This window comes from Primulina eburnea, chromosome 13, assembly GCF_022965805.1.
Source record: "Primulina eburnea isolate SZY01 chromosome 13, ASM2296580v1, whole genome shotgun sequence".
NCBI classification, from domain to species: domain Eukaryota; kingdom Viridiplantae; phylum Streptophyta; class Magnoliopsida; order Lamiales; family Gesneriaceae; genus Primulina; species Primulina eburnea.
In genome coordinates this window covers 35263061-35283003 of record NC_133113.1, presented here as the reverse complement: position 1 = coordinate 35283003, position 19943 = coordinate 35263061, and the positions used below count along the sequence as shown (strand labels likewise).

The 19943-nt window shown below is 38.6% G+C and overlaps 3 protein-coding genes across 4 annotated transcripts; 1 reads left to right on the top strand and 2 right to left on the bottom strand.

Annotated features, from left to right (window-relative positions):
• The first annotated feature begins 6685 nt into the window (after positions 1–6685).
• On the top strand, positions 6686–12308 carry LOC140808712 (ARF guanine-nucleotide exchange factor GNOM-like). Of its 2 annotated transcripts, none has more exons than XM_073165901.1 (3): positions 6686–6894; positions 7036–7834; positions 8174–12308. In XM_073165901.1, the coding sequence occupies exons 2-3, from the start codon at positions 7100–7102 to the stop codon at positions 11774–11776; spliced, it is 4338 nt and encodes a 1445-aa protein (XP_073022002.1). In that variant the 5' UTR covers positions 6686–6894; positions 7036–7099; the 3' UTR covers positions 11777–12308. The 2 variants fall into 2 exon arrangements, with proteins under 2 accessions (XP_073022002.1, XP_073022003.1); XM_073165902.1 differs by having other exon boundaries at positions 7004–7834.
• A 570-nt stretch (positions 12309–12878) lies between these two features.
• Positions 12879–14915, bottom strand: LOC140809343 (13S globulin seed storage protein-like). The gene is made up of 3 exons (XM_073166936.1): positions 14584–14915; positions 13355–14075; positions 12879–13181 (listed from the first exon to the last, which is right to left on the bottom strand). Exons 1-3 carry the CDS (start codon positions 14777–14779, stop codon positions 13031–13033), a joined length of 1068 nt encoding a protein of 355 aa, XP_073023037.1. The 5' UTR covers positions 14780–14915; the 3' UTR covers positions 12879–13030.
• A 329-nt stretch (positions 14916–15244) lies between these two features.
• On the bottom strand, positions 15245–17112 carry LOC140809344 (transmembrane emp24 domain-containing protein p24delta7-like). The gene is made up of 4 exons (XM_073166937.1): positions 16668–17112; positions 15850–16059; positions 15655–15731; positions 15245–15557 (listed from the first exon to the last, which is right to left on the bottom strand). Exons 1-4 carry the CDS (start codon positions 16884–16886, stop codon positions 15413–15415), a joined length of 651 nt encoding a protein of 216 aa, XP_073023038.1. The 5' UTR covers positions 16887–17112; the 3' UTR covers positions 15245–15412.
• Between the last annotated feature and the right edge of the window lie 2831 nt (positions 17113–19943).

Genomic DNA, 19943 nt, shown 5'->3' with positions numbered 1-19943 from the left:
ATCACGAGTTGATACCTTGGCATTATCAGAAGTTGCTGCTCTTCTTCTCACTCATGAAGGAAGGCTGGAATCGCATAACAATAACAATGACAGTTTACCTCATTCAGTGAACACAGCTACTCCCTTCACAGAAGAAACCTGAGCACTCATATTCACCTCGAGGGTCCTATTCTCGTGGTCGTGGTAGAGGTCGCGGAAGAAATACTCGGGGAGGACGACGTTTCTGGAACAATAATGGCCGATCTATCTGTCAAATATGTGGGATTGCAGGCCATGTAGCCGAAATATGTTATTACAGATTTGATGCTGAATTTGTTCCTAAACCTGCCACTTCTTTTCGACCACCATCACAGGGATCCTTGCCTCCGCCACACCAAGGCCATCCACGACCTCCCTCATCAATCTATCCATCTGCAGCTCTAACTACTACCACTTCTGAATCCATTGAGGATGAATGGTGGTTTCCAGATTCAGGCGCCTCACATCATGTTACAAACAACCTTGGGAATCTTACAATTGGCACAGAGTACACTGGAGGTGGTAAGGTTCATGTTGGAAATGGTGCAGGTCTGTTTATATCTCATGTTGGTGATTCTAAATTTCACTCATCCACCTCCTCTCGTCCTCTTCAGTTAAATAACTTGCTCCGCGTCCCTCGTATAACTAAAAATCTTCTAAGTGTTAGTAAATTTGCTCGTGATAATAATGTATTTTTTGAGTTTTATCCTTCATTTTGTCTTGTGAAGGAACTAGCCACGCAAGCTGTTCTTCTCCGCGGCATTTTGCATAAAGGATTATACAAGTTCACTCTTGGGAGTCTTCTTCCTGCCACCTCTCCACAACCCACATGTCTTCATTCAACGTTTTCCACCACAACTACTACTCCTCACCAGCATTCAATCAAGGATCCTCCAAGCATTTTGGACCAGTGGCACTATAGATTAGGCCATCCACCTCTTCCTATTGTTAAACAAATTTTATCCAAATGTAATTTGTTGGTTCCAAGAACTACGGTTATGAAATTATGTGAATCTTGTGAACTTGGCAAAAGTCATAGACTTCCATTTCCTAACTCTCAAACAAAATTTACAGAACCTCTTGAACTTGTTTTCTCCGATGTCTGGGGCCCTGCACACACTCCTTCACGCAATGGTTTCAAATACTATGTCAGTTTTGTCGATGCTTTCAGTCGATTTACATGGATATATTTCCTTAAATTCAAATCAGAAGTTGTTCAAGTTTTTTCTCATTTCAAAAACCATGTTGAACTACAACTCAACAAGAAAATCAAAGCCGTTCAATCCGACTGGGGAGGGGAGTTTCAATCCTTAAGTTCCTTACTTCAAACATATGGGATAACACACCGAGTTTCATGTCCTTATACATCAAAACAGAATGGTGTCGTTGAACGAAAACATCGTCACATAGTCGACACCGGTTTGTCTCTTCTAGCTCATGCATCAATGCCGTTGCATTTCTGGGATGATGCATTTTCAACCGCAGTCTACCTCATCAATCGATTGCCTACTGTTGCTCTTCAGGGGCTTATTCCTCTCCAGTGTCTATTCAAGAAATCACCAGATTACTCCTATCTTAGAACTTTTGGATGTCTTTGTTTTCCATGTCTTCGTGACTATAATCCTTATAAACTTGACTTCCGCTCCATCCCGTGTACGTTTCTTGGCTATAGTGACAAACACAAAGGATACAAATGCATAAGTACCACTGGCCGTGTCTTCATTTCAAGGCATGTCAAATTTCATGAACAAAGTTTCCCTTTCCATAAGCTTCTTGATGGCTCTAGTATCACTTGCACACCTCAAACCTCTTCCCCTTCGCTTCTTTATTTACCAAAGGTTCCTGCCTCCCTTAACTCAACATCTCCAACACCTTCACTCAATGACTCTTCACTGCAATCGCCCTGTGTTCAATCTGTTCCTACATCAACTACTCCATCTCTTGTTTCTCCATCCCCTGAACAGAGAAATCCTACACTTTCATATTCACCTCCAGTCACCACACCTGCCCATAGTCCATTGAATCTTCATCCGATGGTGACTCGTTCCAAGGCTGGGATTTTCAAACCAAAAGCTCACCTGTCTATACATTCAAATATCTGGGAACCATCATCGTTTCAAGAGGCCAGCTTACATCCTGAATGGCGTAAAGCAATGGAGGTTGAATTTCAAGCACTAATGCAGAATCATACATGGACTCTTGTAATACCACCATCTCATTTACCCATCATTGGTTGTAAGTGGGTCTTTAAACTCAAAACAAATCCAGATGGTTCAGTTGCTCGGTACAAAGCCCGGCTTGTTGCAAAGGGATACTCTCAAACCCCAGGGCTTGATTACAAAGAAACATTCAGTCCGGTTGTGAAACCCACCACTATTAGACTTGTTCTCTCTGTGGCTGTTTCTAAAGGATGGCAAATTCAACAAGTTGACGTCAATAATGCCTTTCTCCATGGTCAACTTACTGAGCTTGTGTATATGCATCAACCACCGGGGTTTGAAGTCCCAAGTCCTACTTCTCATATGGTGTGCAAACTGAATAAAGCTATATATGGGCTCAAGCAAGCCCCGCGAGCTTGGTTCGAACGTCTTTGTCATACTCTAAAGCTTATGGGTTTTGTTGCCTCTAAAGCCGATGCCTCTTTATTTGTCAAAGCTCACGCCACTTTTGTGATTTATGTCCTCATTTATGTTGATGATATTCTCATTACAGGAAGTGACACCACTCAAGTTCGATCACTTATTTCAGCCTTGCACAATCAATTTTCTCTTAAAGATTTAGGAGATGTGAATTACTTCTTGGGCATTGAAGTTTGCAGATCACTGGACAATTCCATGACTCTTACTCAGACTAAGTACACGCAAGATTTACTTCTTCGCACTAAGATGAATGATGCTAAAGCTTTGCCAACACCAATGACTTCAGGTCTCAGATTGTCTTCTAAAGAAGGTGATCCATTTGATGATGTTACACTTTATCGTAGCACAGTCGGAGCACTCCAATACTTAACTATTACTCGACCAGACATTGCCTTTAGTGTCAACAAAGTGTGTCAATTTATGCAAGCTCCCTCACACTCTCACTGGAAGGCGGTAAAACGCATCTTGCGATACTTAAAAGGTAGGCTTGGATATGGTATTCATATCAACCCTTCCTCATCCTTTACTCTACAAGGATTTTGTGATGCGGATTGGGGTAGTGATCCTGATGATCGTCGATCCACTTCTGGTTTTTGCTGGTTTTTTGGGTCTTCACCAATTTCATGGAGCTCCAAGAAGCAATCCACTGTGTCCCGATCTAGTACTGAAGCAGAATATAGAAGTGTCGCCAATGCCACTTCTGAGCTCCTATGGCTTCGGTCTCTTCTTTCTGAGTTACATGTTACTGTCTCAAGCCCACCTATTCTTTGGTGTGACAATCTCAGCACAATAGCTCTTACTGCCAATCCTGTATTACATGCAAGAACCAATCTCCATTTTGTTCGAGAAAAAGTGCTGGCTAAGGAACTTTCTGTTCGCCATGTTCCTGCAATTGATCAACTGGCAGACATGCTTACTAAACCATTGTCAGCAATAATGTTTCATCGCCTTAGGTTCAAGCTCTGCGTGGTTCCTCATCCCCTGCACAGCTTGAGGGGGCCAGTTAAAGCCCATGATCTTGAAGACACTCAAAGCCCATATAATAAATAACAAGCCCATATATATATGGGTCCAGTACACATTCGGAAGGATCTAGATGAATTTATTGTTGAAATGGTTGTAACAGAATTATGGATGAGTTTTCTACGTGTCAATAGCATATTGCTTGAGTCCTCTGTATAAATTGATTATCACGTGTAAATGAAAGTAAGAGAAATGTTTCACACCAGCAAAGCCTTTGTTCTACTTTTATTTCTCTAACTCTGATCATGTATCCATTTTTCTTCACAATATTTGCTATGGTTGAAATTACTTGATTTGTTGCCAACGGGATTAGCTTAACCACCGTGAGAGAGCTGAAAATATTTACTTTTTTGCTGAAGATAATAGGCGCAGTAGGCCAGTAGCTGATTTTACAGCGCCATGTAAACAAGCACAAGGGCAAGAAATTAAAGAAATGATGCACACAAGTAGAGGAATATGTATGTTAGCGGTGTTGGCAAATAATTGTTGTTAGAAGCTGCCAGCGCTGCACCGCCGTAGGCGCACATCATACAACCAAAATTGTATGTCCCCATATAGAAACAGAGAGTTTTGTTTTCATAGTCATTGGTCTTATAATCAGTTATAGACGTTTAATCAATGATTCAGCTAATCCATTTCGTTACATGAGCAACATGATCTTCAACAGTGATTCTCATTCACATACAATAATTATTGAAAGTTTGGGAAGTAATTCACTACCATTATCAACCCTAATTTTCTTGATTGTATGATCAAGAAATTGATTCCGTAATTTTATTATTTGAACAAGTAATTTCGTAAATGCCACATTTCGAGTTGATAATAAACATATATGTGACCATCTGCTGAGAGATCGATCAATACCATAAAATTTATAAATGGTCCACATTGTAGATGAATTGGCCCACAAATATCACCCTGAATATGTTCAAGGAACATAGGTGATTCAATTTGGATTTTAGATGTTGATGGTCTTACAATAATTTTTCCAAGAGAACATGATTTGCATTGAAACTTATTATTTTAAAAGATCTTCTGGTTTTTCAGCGGATGATCATGTTATTTTCTATAATTATTCGCATCATTGTTGAACCAGGATGTCCTAATCGATGATGGCAATTGATTAATATTGAAGAATTATCAACCACCATGTTTGATTCAATTGGACTTATATGTGTATAATGCGACCCAGCAAAGAGCATTGGTAGTTTTTCAACTACATATTTCTTTCCTGATTTATATGTGATAATACACATATATTTCTCATTTCCTTCATTTATTGTCTGAGTATTATACCCATGAGAATATATTTCATAAAAATTTAACAAATTTCTTTTCGATTGTGGTGAATACAAAATATCATTTATCAGAAATTTTGTACCATTAGGTAACAAAAAATGTGCTTTCCCACAACCTTTAATCAAGTCTACAGGACCTGATATTGTATTCGCCATTGTTTTTATTGGTTTTAATTCCAAGAAATATCTTTTATCTCGAAGAATAGTGTGCGATGTACAGTGTACTACTATCAGATATGTAAACTTTCATGAGATTAGTTCCTTGTTTAGCTTTGTTCATAACAGTTTCCATATTTGAACTTAAAAAAAAATCAATGAAAAAAATTACTTACAATACATATGTAATTTATTGAAAAATATAAGACATATCATAATTATACAATAAAACATTAGTGTATGAGTATATGAAAAATAAAATATTTTACATTTCAATTCTACCAATATATTGACCATTTTCAGATAAATTATTCAGAAAATCTGCAGCATCAAAATGAGTTAAATAATTCAAACGGTCACTGTGGTCAGTGAAGTTGGTCTCAGTTTTCTTTCCCTTTATTGATTCTTTATAGAGCTTACAAATATGCTTATGTTTGAATATTGTACAATAAATAGTAAAATAATAAAATAAATATTCTTATGTTTAAATATTGTTACTGTTTTCTTGTGTTTTGGAGTTTGGAAAAATATAGAGAATCGAATCTTCGAGTATCGTGCTGATAACGTGTTAAAAGTAAAAATTTATGGTAAAAAGTAAACTCACAAAATATATTAAACTATACACTTTATAAAATTTTGTCTACTCAATTGTGTGTTTCTTCACAAATTGAGAGACATATTTATAGATTTTTTGAAAATAATTTAAAAATAAATAGATCATTACGTACATCATCACACATTAATTTTCAATATTTACAATTTTTATTTTCAACATTCAATAATTTCAACTATTATTTTCAACAGCGTGTAGTTTTTGTCCAAATTATTTTTATATTTTACAATCTAAGTTTGGCTTAGATTTATAATAAAAAATAATATTTTAAGCATAAAAATAATAATTTTCGTGAGTTACTAAAATAAAAAATTCATTTAATAAAATTGACTCATTAAATAGTCTCTTAAGAATTTTTGCATTGTTGTAAATAGCAAATCAAAGTCAATAAAAGCATAAATAATAACAAGGGATTGATAACCAAAATCACACATTTTTTAACGATCCAAATTATTTTAGGCAAAAAATTTTGTGAGTCGGTATCACGGGTCGTATTTTATGATATAGATATCTTATTTGTGTCATAAATAGAAAATTATTATTTTTTATGCTAAGAGTATTAATTTTTATTGTAAATATAAAGTAGGATTGACCCGTCTCACAGATAAAGATTTGTGATATCGTCTCACGAAAGACCTACTCATTATTTTATCTAACTTCATGTACCAAAATATATTTAGCTTTTATTTTAATGAAGGCATGACTGCTTTGAATTTTTTTTATAATTATAATTAAAAAAATATATACTGTAATTAGATTAATACTAAATCGAAAAATATATTCGAAACTCGAAAACCAAATTCTCTTTACTCCAAAAAAACTTAATAAAATGTGGACTTTATTTTTAAGAAAATTTCAAAGAAATTAGGAACAGTTCCTAACTTCTAGTAAACGTCGTCGTCTCTCGTTTTCTTTTATTTTTGAATTATGATATAATTATTCCATGCGCCTTACGATTTTTTCGTTTTCCTCTTTTATCCTCGCTATGAACTCCTCCATTCAAAAGTCAACAGTCAAACGAAAATTTCGCCGGCGCCGCTTATCGGAATTTTGAAATCGTCGGGAAGTAGCTCAGATTCATTCTCTTTAAACTGCGTCCTCGTCACACTCGCGGATCTACGCTGCAGACATCTTGTCTGTGTATAAGGTGATTGTTCGCTCGATGAGTTTTCTGATATAAGAATCCCCATTTTGAACTGTAGAATCCCCATTTGGTAAGTTCCAACACGTGCATCTTTGTTTGATCTTTTTTCTAGATCATGAGTTGCATTCTTTGGATTTTTTCCAGCTTCTCCTTTTGAAACAGTTATTACCAACCATTTTAGTTGAAATCTTGACCTGGATAGTCAGTGATGGGGCGTTTAAGGCTACAGTCTAGCATCAAGGCAATTGAAGAGGAACCTGAGGACTGTGAGACAACCTCTTCCAGTATGGCTGTTTTGGCTTGTACAATTAACTCAGAGATAGGTTCTGTTTTGGCAGTAATGAGGAGGAATGTGAGATGGGGAGGTCGTTATGTTTCTGGCGATGATCAATTGGAGCATTCCCTCATTCAATCTCTTAAAACATTGCGAAAGCAAATATTTTCGTGGCAGCATCAGTGGCAGTCCGTTAATCCTTGCCTGTATCTCCAACCATTTCTTGATGTAATTCGGTCTGATGAAACAGGTGCATCAATTACCGGCGTGGCCTTGTCTGCTGTTTACAAGATTTTGGCACTGGATGTGCTGGGTATAAACACTATCAATGTTGAGGATGCTATGCATTTGGTAGTTGATGCTGTTACAAGCTGCAGATTTGAGGTCACTGACCCTTCATCTGAAGAAGTCGTACTAATGAAGATACTTCAGATCTTATTGGCTTGCATGAAAAGTAAAGCATCAGTTATGCTAAGCAATCAACATGTTTGTACTATTGTGAATACTTGCTTCCGAATAGTTCATCAAGCAGGAAGCAAAGGTGAATTGTTACAGCGGATTTCTCGCCACACAATGCATGAACTTGTCAGATGCATTTTTTCGCACCTTCCAGATGTTGACACGACAGAACAATCACTTGTTAGAGGAGGCAGTTCTTTGAAAACTGAGGTGAATAATATCTGTTACTTCTGTGGACCATTTAATAATTATTTTTTCTGAATGTTTGCATTCTGTTTATTCTTGTGAATGCATTATTTAAAATGTCCCTTTGCGATTCTGTCAGTTTACCAGTTCCAAAATATAATGCTTCATCGTATGTATCAAAGAAACTGAGAGTAGTTTATCATTTTTTGTGTGCTGATAAATTTATTGTGCTTGTGACTGCATGTGGATTTTCTATATTTTTGTGGACCTTGATCTGCAGGGTTCCATCCTGCCAATGGACTATCTCTTGTTTTTCACCTCGTTTACATTGAGGAACTTTACACTTTTTTTCTTATTGTGCAGACTGCTGGAATTGATTCTGATCATAGCATTGTTAGGAAATCTGAAAATGACACTGGAAATTCTGAATATGATGGCCAACTTGCTCCTGGGGTTATTAATCCTACTTCCTCTGGCCTCATCAACAGCCTGACAGACGAAAGTACGATGAGAAGTGATAACGAGAAGGATGTTGTTCCATTTGACTTGCATTTAATGACTGAGCCGTATGGCCTACCCTGCGTGGTTGAGATATTTCACTTCCTGTGTTCATTGTTAAATGTTGTTGAACATGTCGGAATGGATTCTAGAGCCAATAATATAACATTTGATGAAGATGTGCCTCTTTTTGCTTTGGGTTTGATTAATTCAGCGATAGAATTGGGTGGCCCGGCTATTCACCGTCACCCTAGACTATTGAACTTGTTACAGGATGAACTATTTCGTAATCTGATGCAATTTGGACTATCGGTGAGCCCGTTGATTCTTTCTATGGTCTGTAGTATTGTTCTCAACATGTATCAGCATTTGCGTTCTGAACTGAAGCTTCAGCTTGAGGCTTTCTTTTCCTGTGTGATTTTGAGACTTGCACACAGCCGGTTTGGAGCTTCATACCAGCAGCAGGAGGTTGCCATGGAGGCTCTAGTTGATTTTTGTAGGCAGAAAACATTCATGGTTGAGATGTATGCGAATTTAGATTGTGATATAACCTGTAGCAATGTCTTTGAAGACCTTGCTAATCTATTGTCAAGGAGTGCTTTTCCAGTGAATTGTCCATTGTCCTCGATGCACATTCTTGCCTTGGATGGCCTGATTGCTGTGATTCAGGGAATGGCTGAGAGAGTAGGCAATGGATCTCTTAGTTCTGAACCCACTCCTGTATATCTTGAGGAGTATACCCCATTTTGGATGGTGAAATGTGAGAACTTCGGTGATCCTGATCATTGGGTTCCTTTTGCTCGCAAAAAGAAGTATATCAAAAGAAGGTTGATGATTGGGGCCGATCACTTCAATCGTGATCCTAAAAAAGGATTAGAATTTCTTCAAGGAACACACCTGTTGCCCGAGAAACTTGACCCACAGAGTGTGGCTTGTTTTTTCCGCTATACCGCTGGACTGGATAAAAATCTTGTTGGGGATTTTCTTGGAAATCATGATGAATTTTGCGTTCAGGTTCTACATGAATTTGCTGGAACATTTGATTTCAAAGACATGAATCTCGATACTGCATTACGCTTGTTTCTGGAGACTTTCCGATTGCCTGGAGAATCTCAGAAGATACAAAGAGTGCTTGAGGCATTCTCAGAGAGATATTATGAGCAATCACCACAGATCCTAGCTAATAAAGATGCTGCTCTACTTTTATCTTATTCCATTATTATGCTGAACACGGACCAGCATAATATACAGGTGAAGAAGAAAATGAGCGAAGAGGATTTCATCAGGAACAACAGGCACATTAATGGAGGTAATGATCTCCCTCGGGAGTTCCTTTCAGAGCTGTATTATGCGATCTGCAAGAATGAGATTCGCACAACACCTGAACAAGGAACTGGTTTTGCTGAAATGACTCCAAGCCGTTGGATTGATTTGATGCATAAATCTAATAAAACTTCTCCATATATTATGGCTGATTCCAGGGCCTACCTTGACCATGACATGTTTGCAATCATGTCAGGTCCAACAATTGCCGCTATCTCTGTTGTTTTCGATCACGCGGAACATGAGGATGTTTATCAGACATGTATTGATGGTTTCTTGGCTGTTGCCAAGATATCTGCATGTCATCACCTTGAAGATATTTTAGATGATCTGGTAGTGTCTCTTTGTAAGTTTACAACACTACTGAATCCCTTATCTGTTGAGGAGCCAGTTCTAGCCTTTGGTGATGATGCAAAAGCTAGAATGGCGACTGTCACTGTTTTCACCATTGCAAATAGGTATGGAGATTTTATACGTACTGGCTGGAGAAATATTTTGGATTGCATCTTAAGATTACATAAGCTTGGCCTTCTTCCTGCTCGAGTGGCCAGTGATGCAGCTGATGAATCGGAGATGTCATCTGATCCTGTGCATGGAAAGCCTCTCACAAGTTCCCTGTCTGCTGCTCATATGCAATCCATTGGCACTCCTAGGCGATCTTCTGGCCTGATGGGCCGGTTCAGTCAGCTTTTGTCACTTGATACTGAAGAGCCAAGATCTCAGCCAACTGAACAACAACTTGCCGCTCATCAACGCACGCTTCAAACGATTCAGAAGTGTCACATCGACAGTATCTTCACTGAAAGCAAGTTTTTGCATGCTGATTCTTTGTTGCAACTTGCGAGAGCTCTCATATGGGCTGCTGGGCGACCCCAGAAGGGTAATAGCTCACCCGAGGACGAGGACACTGCAGTTTTCTGCTTGGAATTATTGATTGCAATTACGTTGAACAACAGGGACAGAATTGGACTTCTTTGGCAGGGTGTATATGATCATATTGCTAATATTGTTCAATCGACAGTAGTGGCTTGCGCCTTAGTCGAGAAGGCAGTTTTCGGGCTTCTTCGCATTTGCCAGCGCCTGCTTCCATACAAGGAGAACCTGGCTGATGAACTTTTGAGATCACTACAACTGGTTCTCAAGCTTGATGCACGAGTTGCTGACCAATATTGTGAGCAAATAACTCTGGAAGTCAGTCGCCTGGTGAAAGCAAATGCTACTCATATTCGATCTCCAATGGGATGGAGAACCATTACTTCTTTACTATCTATCACTGCTAGACACCCAGATGCTTCTGAATCAGGATTTGAAGCCCTATCTTTTATAATGTCTGATGGATCCCACTTGTCACCCGCTAATTTCGTGCTTTGTGCTGACGCAGCCAGACAATTTGCAGAATCTCGTGTTGGACAGACTGATAGATCTGTACATGCTGTGGATCTTATGGTAGGCTCAGTTTCTTGTTTGGTGCGATGGGCCAAAGATGCAAGGGAAGCTATGGCAGATGTGGAAGCTGGCAAATTATGCCAGGATATTGGTGAGATGTGGCTGAGGCTTGTTCAAGGATTACGAAAGGTTTGTTTAGACCAGAGAGAAGAAGTTAGAAACCATGCTCTTCTATCATTACAAACGTGCTTAACTGGTGTAGATGACATTTTCCTTCCGCCCAACTTATGGCCTCAATGCTTTGAAATGGTTATATTCACGATGCTTGACGACTTGGCTGAAATTGCACAAGGAAACCCTCAAACTCAAAAGGAGTACCGTAACATAGAAGGGACCCTTGTTCTTGCCTTGAAGCTCCTTGCTGCAGTGTTCCTTCATCAACTCCAAGAACTATCTCAATTGCCCAGCTTCTGCAAGTTGTGGCGCAATGTAATTGGTAGAATGGAAAGGTATATGAAGCTAAAAGTTAGAAGAAGTGACAAGCATCAAGAATTAGTGCCTGAGCTTCTCAGAAACATCCTGTTTGCCATGAAGGCCAAGGGCGTGCTTGTACCTACCAGTACTCTAGGAGGAGATAACGTATGGGAGCAAACATGGTTACACGTGAACAAGATTTTTCCGTCTCTACAATCCGAAGTGTTCCCAAATCAAGATTCATATCTAGGTGACTGTGGTGTAAGTTCAGTCTCCAGTGAATAGCACCATGATCCAGATTCAATTTTTTTCATGATGCCATTCTCCTGCAATTTTTCCAGGTAAAGACTTGCCAGATTGGTAACATTTGAATAGTATAGATGATGTCTAAAAATGAATGATATTTGTGTTTTTTTGCCCCTGAGCGTGCTTACGAAATAGGATTTGGCTTGATTATTGTTGCTTCTGGAGGAAGTGTGTATTATTTCCACAGACAGCAGCACATTGCTAATATTGTACAGTGATATTGAATTCTAACTATGTTTTGATCTGCGGTTATGATCTGTTTGAAAATTTTGGTAGTTTTCCTCAAAAAAAAAAAAAGAAAAATGAAGCTTCACTCGAATTCTCACACCCACCGTGTTGAAACTATTTTACTTACTGATGGTAGAAAAGTAGAAGATCAGTTACGATAGTGTCGTGCAATTGCGTGTATGATATTGTATTATGTTTCGATGTTTTCTTTTAGACTTATAATTTTTTGTTGGACATTGGGTTGTAATTTGAATTTTAATTTGTAAGTGGAATTTATTACTTTTATCTTTTTTGTCCATTCAACATATATTTAGTTGCTTATTATTGTACGTTTGACACAAAATTTGATAACTAGTTAGTGCTTACTCTAAAATTCTTGCATTGAATGGCACCAACTGCCTATTTTTTGTTTGGACAAAAGACCGTCTCATTAAAAAGGCAAAAACTTGTGTGAGACGGTTTCACGGGTCGTATTTATGATACGGATCTTTATTTGGATAATCCATGAAAAAATATTACTTTTTATGTTAAGAGTATTACTTTATTTTATTGATCCGTCTCACAGATTGTGATCCGTGAGACGGTCTCACATGAGATCTATTCCATTAAAAGATGGTCTGACTGCGGTTTAGCGAACCTGAGTTGCTGATGGAGTGTGATTTTGTAATGTAATTTAATGGGTGTATATATACTTATTATTTCCGCGTTCTTTTAGTTAAAAATAAATTTAGCCAATGCTGTTCTGAACACCAAATGAATTATATGCCCCACTTGAAATTTTTTCATATTGATTTTAAAAAAATAACCATGAAATTTCACGTATGGATGTATCCACTATATAGTAGCATCGACATAATCACATAAGATTTTTATAAACCACAAGTTACCGTGCGAAAACACAACAATCCCTGCTCCTAATACTCTTATTGCTGCACCCAAACTAGAACGAAACTTGGAAAAAAAATCCTCTTGTTGTGAGCTTATAAAGGGAAAAAAAAGGGTTGATCACTTTGGTGGGAAGAAGATTTCTTCGGACATCCTCTTAGAGCTGAATTTCTGCTCCACATCCGGGCTGACATTGAAAGCTGCTTGCAGAACTTGCGGAGACAATGCTTTCCATACAGATGTCCTTCCAGCTAAATGAGTAAAAATAGGACTGCAGTACAGAAATTCAAATTCTTTCTCAATAAAAAGGATAGTGATCAGGAATACGCTATTTGTGTACATATTAACATTGTAGGATCGTAAGTCTCACATTTTACATTAGCATATACAGCAACGTGGGGGAAATAAGATGTAAATTCACCAAATATTTAAATGTATACTCACTTGGGTGTCGTGATGATGGAGAACCAGTCCATACCATCAGGATCAGCAATTTTTGAGACTACAAAAAACCTTGGGACGATGAAGAGATTACCAGCCTTTAGATTTGTATCCAGCACACGCTTCCCATCAACACCAACAACTTGAACACGCCCACTACCACGAACAACGTACGTGACTTGCAGAGCTGAGTCACATGAAAATCCTGGAGAACACATGGCATTCCCATTAAGCCTAACAAGATCAGCCCCCAGTCCAACCTCTCCAACCAAAGGCAAATTCTTGGTGTTCAGAACCACAACCTTTCCACCATTTTTTATATCCACATCTAGTGGAGCTTCTTCACAGTTTAATGCCATGCCACTGTAATGTTCCTTCTTCGGCTCTGGCATCTTGAAGTGGGGATCGAGCTTCACAATCCCATGGCCAGACTGCTGCCCAGTAAGGGTCTTCACAGTGCTTTCTTCTAAGTCCCATGCTCGACCGGTAAACTCAGTCGAGAAACCGGTGAAGATACCATTGGAGCCAGTCAAGAAAAAATCGGTGAACGCGCCGGATTTATGAGCTTTAGAGGTGTCACCAAGGAAGAGGATGACTAGGTCTGTGTCGTCTTTGTTGTACCACCAGGTGACAACTCCAAATGGAAGGGCGAGGGCATCACCCTTCTTGATCGCAAGAACCTTTTCTTCCTTTTCAGGGAGGACAATCCCAGCCAGTCCACAACCTTATAAAAATTCATCATTACAATCATATATACTTTTGAGGACAACAAAGCAATTAGGATAGATATTTGGCACCGATAAAAAGATATACTTTTGAGGATAACAAAGCAAATAGCGCTAATATGGATGATTTAAAAAAAAAAAATCCCTGACAAACTGCCAATTATTCTAATTTTTAAGCCCGCAGGCCCCAGCCAAGGAATAGATTCCTGCTAAATTCCAAGTAAAAGCTGACGTCGATATATTCTCTAACAAAATATTACCATATTTAAAGGAGAAAATAAGGGACAGAAAATTGTAAACACAAAATTAAAACTAAAAGAAGATTCACATTCAACATATTTTCGTGATCGATTCTGTTAAATATAACAGAGAATAACTGATCTTGGGCTAGGTATTTAATAATTTCAATAGCCCTAAAATACTTATACCACCACACAATCTGATAAACCCAAAACCTAAACAGACCGCCAATCGAAGAAGAAACATGTATGAGTTGATAACCAATACCTTGAAGAACATAGGCAACTTTGGCGGAATCGGAGTACCGTGGCATAGCAAAGCCGTATTCATGAAGAGCAAGCTTTCCGGCGCCTATGTTTCCTTGACGAAGCATCGGCAGATCGTTTGGGCACCACGCAAGGTACTCCCCGCCGTCTCCACCGTACAAAGTTTTCGCCAACTTTGGTGTCAAATCGATCTCCATCTCTATGCAAAGTATGAGCACAAATCAAGTCGAGTAATGAGTTAATGCGGTGATTGTTGAGGCGAGGAGCTCCCATTTATAGTGTGGACTGAAATACTGAGCCCGAATTTATTATACTCAGATTCTATATTAAGAATTAAGCCAGACTACATATTCAATTTTACAATCCTACAAAGTTGAAATTTGGTCTTCCAGATCATAATTTTCAACGTCAACGTCAAAAAAATATCCAATTAAAATACAATTTAATTCCAAAAAGATTTATTTTGGATGTTTTTTTATATATAATAATTTCTTAATAGTCTTTACCACCAAGTTTAAAGGACAATTTTTTTTTCCTTTATCTGTGCCAAATCCCGTCTCAATAGGGATTATTTGGATGCTGATTTATAAAACAAAAAACAAAGAAAATTTTGATATATATATTTAGAGACAAAAAAATGTAATATCGGAAAATATAATAAATATTATATTCAAATATGTTTAATTGCGACAAAAACCTTGTTGACTTATCTTGGTTCCTTTCATTGGAACACACCTTTGAAAGTCAATAACACATTCATCGGATAAAAAATGTTTATACCACCTTCCCCCAAGAAGATGGTCAAGAAATTAAATTCATAACCAAAAAGATTAAATAAGCTTCTTCTTTTCAAAGAAGGACTTCAAATGCCATAGCTGCAGCCCTGCCACAGAGAGGCAAACAACAAGAGATAGAAAGCTCAACCAGGCCATCTTCGAGTTGGTTGATCTATTCAGCAAATGCATCTCTCCTTCCCTACAATAATAATAATAATAATTAAATGGAAATATAGCACCATTCTTCGGAGTTGAAAATGGTGAAGTTCATCAAAGAGCATGACTTAGCCTTTTACCTCTCACGTAGATAGAACATCTCGTCGTGTATTGACTGGACCGTATCAAACATTTTCTTCAATTCTATTTCCATCAACTGAAGATTAAAATAGAAAGGATGGTCAAAATCCAATTCACCTTTTTATTGATTTTCATCTGTCAGCACAAAACTTCAGAACACAACCAATAGGAGTAAATGAAACACGACCACTTACTTCAATAGAACCTTTCTTGGCAACATTTGTCCAATCCTTGGCAATAACACCAGACTTCCATTCAAAATCAACGGTCATAGTAGTAGAAGGTTTGTGATCAGAAGCGAAAAAGCAAGCCCTATAGTCACCCTCTTCGGGTGCATGAAATGAAAACATTCCCTCACTGACATGGTCTGAATAGTGATAACTGTTTCCATATGCAGATCTAACCTACAAGTACCAATAAAATTTGGAGACATATAGATCATCCTCATAAAAAAAAAAAAACAGAGGACAAACAAGGAGGATAGTCAACAAAAAGTGTAGATTGCTTCTAGGATAAACCATGACAGTAATCCCCAAATAACATTTCCTAAGCAATCATGCAACAACGAACAACCATTTAATTCTCAAAAACATGGTCTGCTATGCGAGCCTTTAACTTACAATGGCCCGAACCTTTTTTTTGTAAGCCATAAACAACAAAGCCAAAAATTGTGCACACATGTTATCCAGAGGGAGATTCAATGAAATATTTAACAAAAGATAGGCTTTTACAATCAATTCCACGCATAGACTGATTCCGAACCCGTTTAAGTCCCTTGATCATGAAAATAACTAATTACAAATTGATTTTGTATATCGTCAAAAGCGTTGTACACCTAAAACTAGCTCATTCCACAGAGAAAATGATCCTGATAGAAACACCGGACGCACCAAAAGAGGCAGAAGTTGAAGAAAATCAAACCAATTAAAAGATTATAAAACTTTATACCCAATATTTAACTAGGAAAATATCCTAAAATCCCAAATTTAAAAAGCATGAATACAAATATTACCTGGACAGTGATTTTGTGAGAATCGGGCAAAGGCTGACCCTCGTTAAGGTTAACAATATGATACTTTCCGACAGTCATCGCGTGGGTCTTTATGTCTTCTGATATACACTTGGTGTGACCCGATTCCAGATCGAACCGAATCGAATCGACCCGAACCAAGAACAAGAAACCAGCCACTAAAATCAAGAAAAGACTCTGCCTTTGAATTCGGGTGCCCATATCCAAAACTAGGATTTTCAACAATCAAATATTTGAAAAAGGTCGTAGATTCCACTCTTGAAATGGTGGAGATTCAAAACATGAACTGGGTTTTTGCTGCTTTAAATTTAACAGTTTTCGAAAAACAAGCAAATAATTTTGATTCCGGTTCGATGGAAGTGAATTAAGCCAGAGCGAAAGAGTTTTGCCACTGATGAATAATACGTTAATTCTCAATATATGTAAATGGATTGATTTGTTTGTTATTAATTTTAGCCTTTAGGTACTAGGATTTTACCGGTGTTGTCCAAAATAGGTGTCTCAGCCAATTAGATCATTCCACATCGGATCAGAGATATCGATTACAATTGTTTTTTCACTTTAAAAGAAAGAAAAATTATTTGAGAAAATTATCCATGAAATACTGAAACCCCATTACCGAAATAATTTTTTTTCCCTGAAATAACCTCGATTATTTTATCTTAAGAATTATTACATTTTAACATTGACAAGGTTGAGAAGAAGGCATATTGAAGATTTCAGCCGCCGGGTGAAGGCGTGGACAACAAGTCTCCGATGGCAGCTGTCCAACTAACGGGATTGTTGTTCTGCAATTTATTTGTTATTTGGCTTTGATAAAATCTAATTATTAATTATTATATAAAACATATTAACCATTACCAACGTAGACATTTAATTGTTTATCTAATCTACAAATGATTATAATATTGATAAATTACAAAATAAGATATATCGGTTTATAATTAAAAAATAAAATTATATATTAAGTTTCAGTTCTTTTGAATAATCCTTGAACCCCACTCGAGGCATACTGTAGTAGCCCGAATTTCAAATTGGGTAATTAACGAAGTAATGGTGATTAAGAAGGTTTAATGTGTAATTTTGACCGAGTCATGATCGGACGGACCGAAGATGGTTCGGAAGCACCGAAGAGTTCGTAAGGTCCGAAGTGAGTTCGGTGGATCCGATCATTAGGTGTCAAGAGTTGATCGACACGTGGGAGTTCGGACGTTCCGAAGTGAGTTCGGTGGATCCGATCATGAGGTGTCAAGAGCAGCTGGACACGTGCATGTTCGGACGGTCCGAAGTGTATGATCGGAGGATCCGATCATGAGCTGTCAAGAGCCAATGGACACGTAGCGTTCGGACGTTCCGAAGTGGTGTTCGGAGGATCCGAACATGGCCTATAAATAGTGGTCGGATTTCCTCATTTTGACTCGCCAATTCAGAGAGTTCCATAGCATTTCAGTCGTTTCTGACAGGTTCTAGTCTTGTTCCGAGATTTGGGCACTAGCGGGGAGCTGCTGGTCTTGTAGCAGAGCTGTGCTCTAGTTGGGAACTAGCGGCATCAGCGGGCTAGCGACGGACGAAGGTTTGGAATTTTATCAGTATTTATCTCAGGATTATCTAGTTAAGTCTGGTAGATAAGTTTAGTGATGGTTTTCACTTGATGAATAGGCTTGGATTAGACCTGTTGTCTGGTGGTTCCAGTGGATTAGGATTGCTGTGATAGAGGTACGAAAGTACTATCCGAGATATCCTGGTTGAGTATACATTCTTATATGTGTTGCATGATTATGTGGTGCATTGATATATGTCATATGATGCATGCTATTATGTCACGTTTATTACTGCACGTTGCATTTCATGTTGAGCCGTATCTTCTTCGAGATAGCCTTTACTGTTGAGCTGTATCTCTTTCGAGATAAGCTATATCTTGGGGCCGCTCAGCCCTGTCTTGTGGACGCATGGACACCGAGAGTACACAGTGGCCGACGGGTCGGGAGGGCTTCGGTGGTCCGGGACATTTTAGGTCCACGTCTGTCTTGTAGTGGATGCAGTGACCCAGAGGTGTACCGCGCGGCACTATCCACTTGGCGCCTCTAGACTGAGCATTGTTGAGATCCTTTTGTGATTCCTGTTTCTTGACTACCCCGGTATCATGATCATAGCATGTGCATTTCATATAGGTCTGTATACTCATACTTTTGTACTGGGCGTTCTTATCGCTCACGTCCTCGGTTTTGTTTATTCTTGGACACCCCATTCCCTCGGGGCAGGCCTCAGGTTGGACAGCTCAGGAGGAGCAGGAGGAGGACGTTGAGTAGCTGGTTGGTTTAGTTCATCGGTATTGTTTTGATTCGATATGGTTGTATTGGATATTTTATTTTGAGTTATTCTAGACTTCGATTGGGTTGTATAACCATTATAGTTGTTGACTTTTTCCGCTGTTATCTCTGATTATTATTGTTAATTAGGTTAATTGCATGCTTAGTTTTGATTAGTAGGTGATTCTGGAACGGGTCACTACATTTATGGTATCAGAGCATGCATGCGATTTTGGGATATAGATTTCTGTTTTGGGATTTCCGTTGACCAATTTACTAGTTTCCCTATTCTATGTTGTAGCGATGGCTGACCACTTTGGTGACGAGAGTAGTCAGGGGAGTGTAGGTCGATGAGGTGATCAGGACGATAGTAGACGTCATCGTGAGCATCGTCATCGTCGGGATGGTCCTAGGCGTTTTGATTTGCATCGTTTTATTCAGATGGGGCCTAAGCCTTTAGTTGGTGGTGAGACTCCCGATGATGCTGAGGATTTGGTTAGGGCGCATGGAGAGTTGTTTTGTTTTGTTCATCCTCTAAGCTTGATTTCGAGGTCGAAATCGTTTTAAGGGGGGGAGAATGTAGTAGCCCGAATTCCAAATTGGGTAATTAACGAAGTAATGGTGATTAAGAAGGTTTAATGTGTAATTTTGACCGAGTCATGATCGGACGGACCGAAGATGGTTCGGAAGCACCGAAGAGTTCGTAAGGTCCGAAGTGAGTTCGGTGGATCCGATCATTAGGTGTCAAGAGTTGATCGACACGTGGGAGTTCGGACGTTCCGAAGTGAGTTCGGTGGATCCGATCATGAGGTGTCAAGAGCAGCTGGACACGTGCATGTTCGGACGGTCCGAAGTGTATGATCGGAGGATCCGATCATGAGCTGTCAAGAGCCAATGGACACGTAGCGTTCGGACGTTCCGAAGTGGTGTTCGGAGGATCCGAACATGG

What these genes read in the sequence shown, in the direction of transcription:
- LOC140808712 (XM_073165901.1), top strand. Translation starts at nt 7,100, where the DNA reads ATGGGGCGTTTAAGGCTACAGTCTAGCATCAAGGCAATTGAAGAGGAA. An exon ending in GCAGTTCTTTGAAAACTGAG is followed by an intron (nt 7,835 to 8,173) that starts GTGAATAATATC and finishes CTTATTGTGCAG; the next exon opens with ACTGCTGGAATTGATTCTGA.
- LOC140809343 (XM_073166936.1), bottom strand. Translation starts at nt 14,779, where the DNA reads ATGGAGATCGATTTGACACCAAAGTTGGCGAAAACTTTGTACGGTGGA. An exon ending in AGTTGCCTATGTTCTTCAAG is followed by an intron (nt 14,076 to 14,583) that starts GTATTGGTTATC and finishes AATTTTTATAAG; the next exon opens with GTTGTGGACTGGCTGGGATT. An exon ending in TCCATCATCACGACACCCAA is followed by an intron (nt 13,182 to 13,354) that starts GTGAGTATACAT and finishes TCTGTACTGCAG; the next exon opens with TCCTATTTTTACTCATTTAG.
- LOC140809344 (XM_073166937.1), bottom strand. Translation starts at nt 16,886, where the DNA reads ATGGGCACCCGAATTCAAAGGCAGAGTCTTTTCTTGATTTTAGTGGCT. An exon ending in CTCACAAAATCACTGTCCAG is followed by an intron (nt 16,060 to 16,667) that starts GTAATATTTGTA and finishes TGGTACTTGTAG; the next exon opens with GTTAGATCTGCATATGGAAA. An exon ending in CCAAGAAAGGTTCTATTGAA is followed by an intron (nt 15,732 to 15,849) that starts GTAAGTGGTCGT and finishes TTTAATCTTCAG; the next exon opens with TTGATGGAAATAGAATTGAA.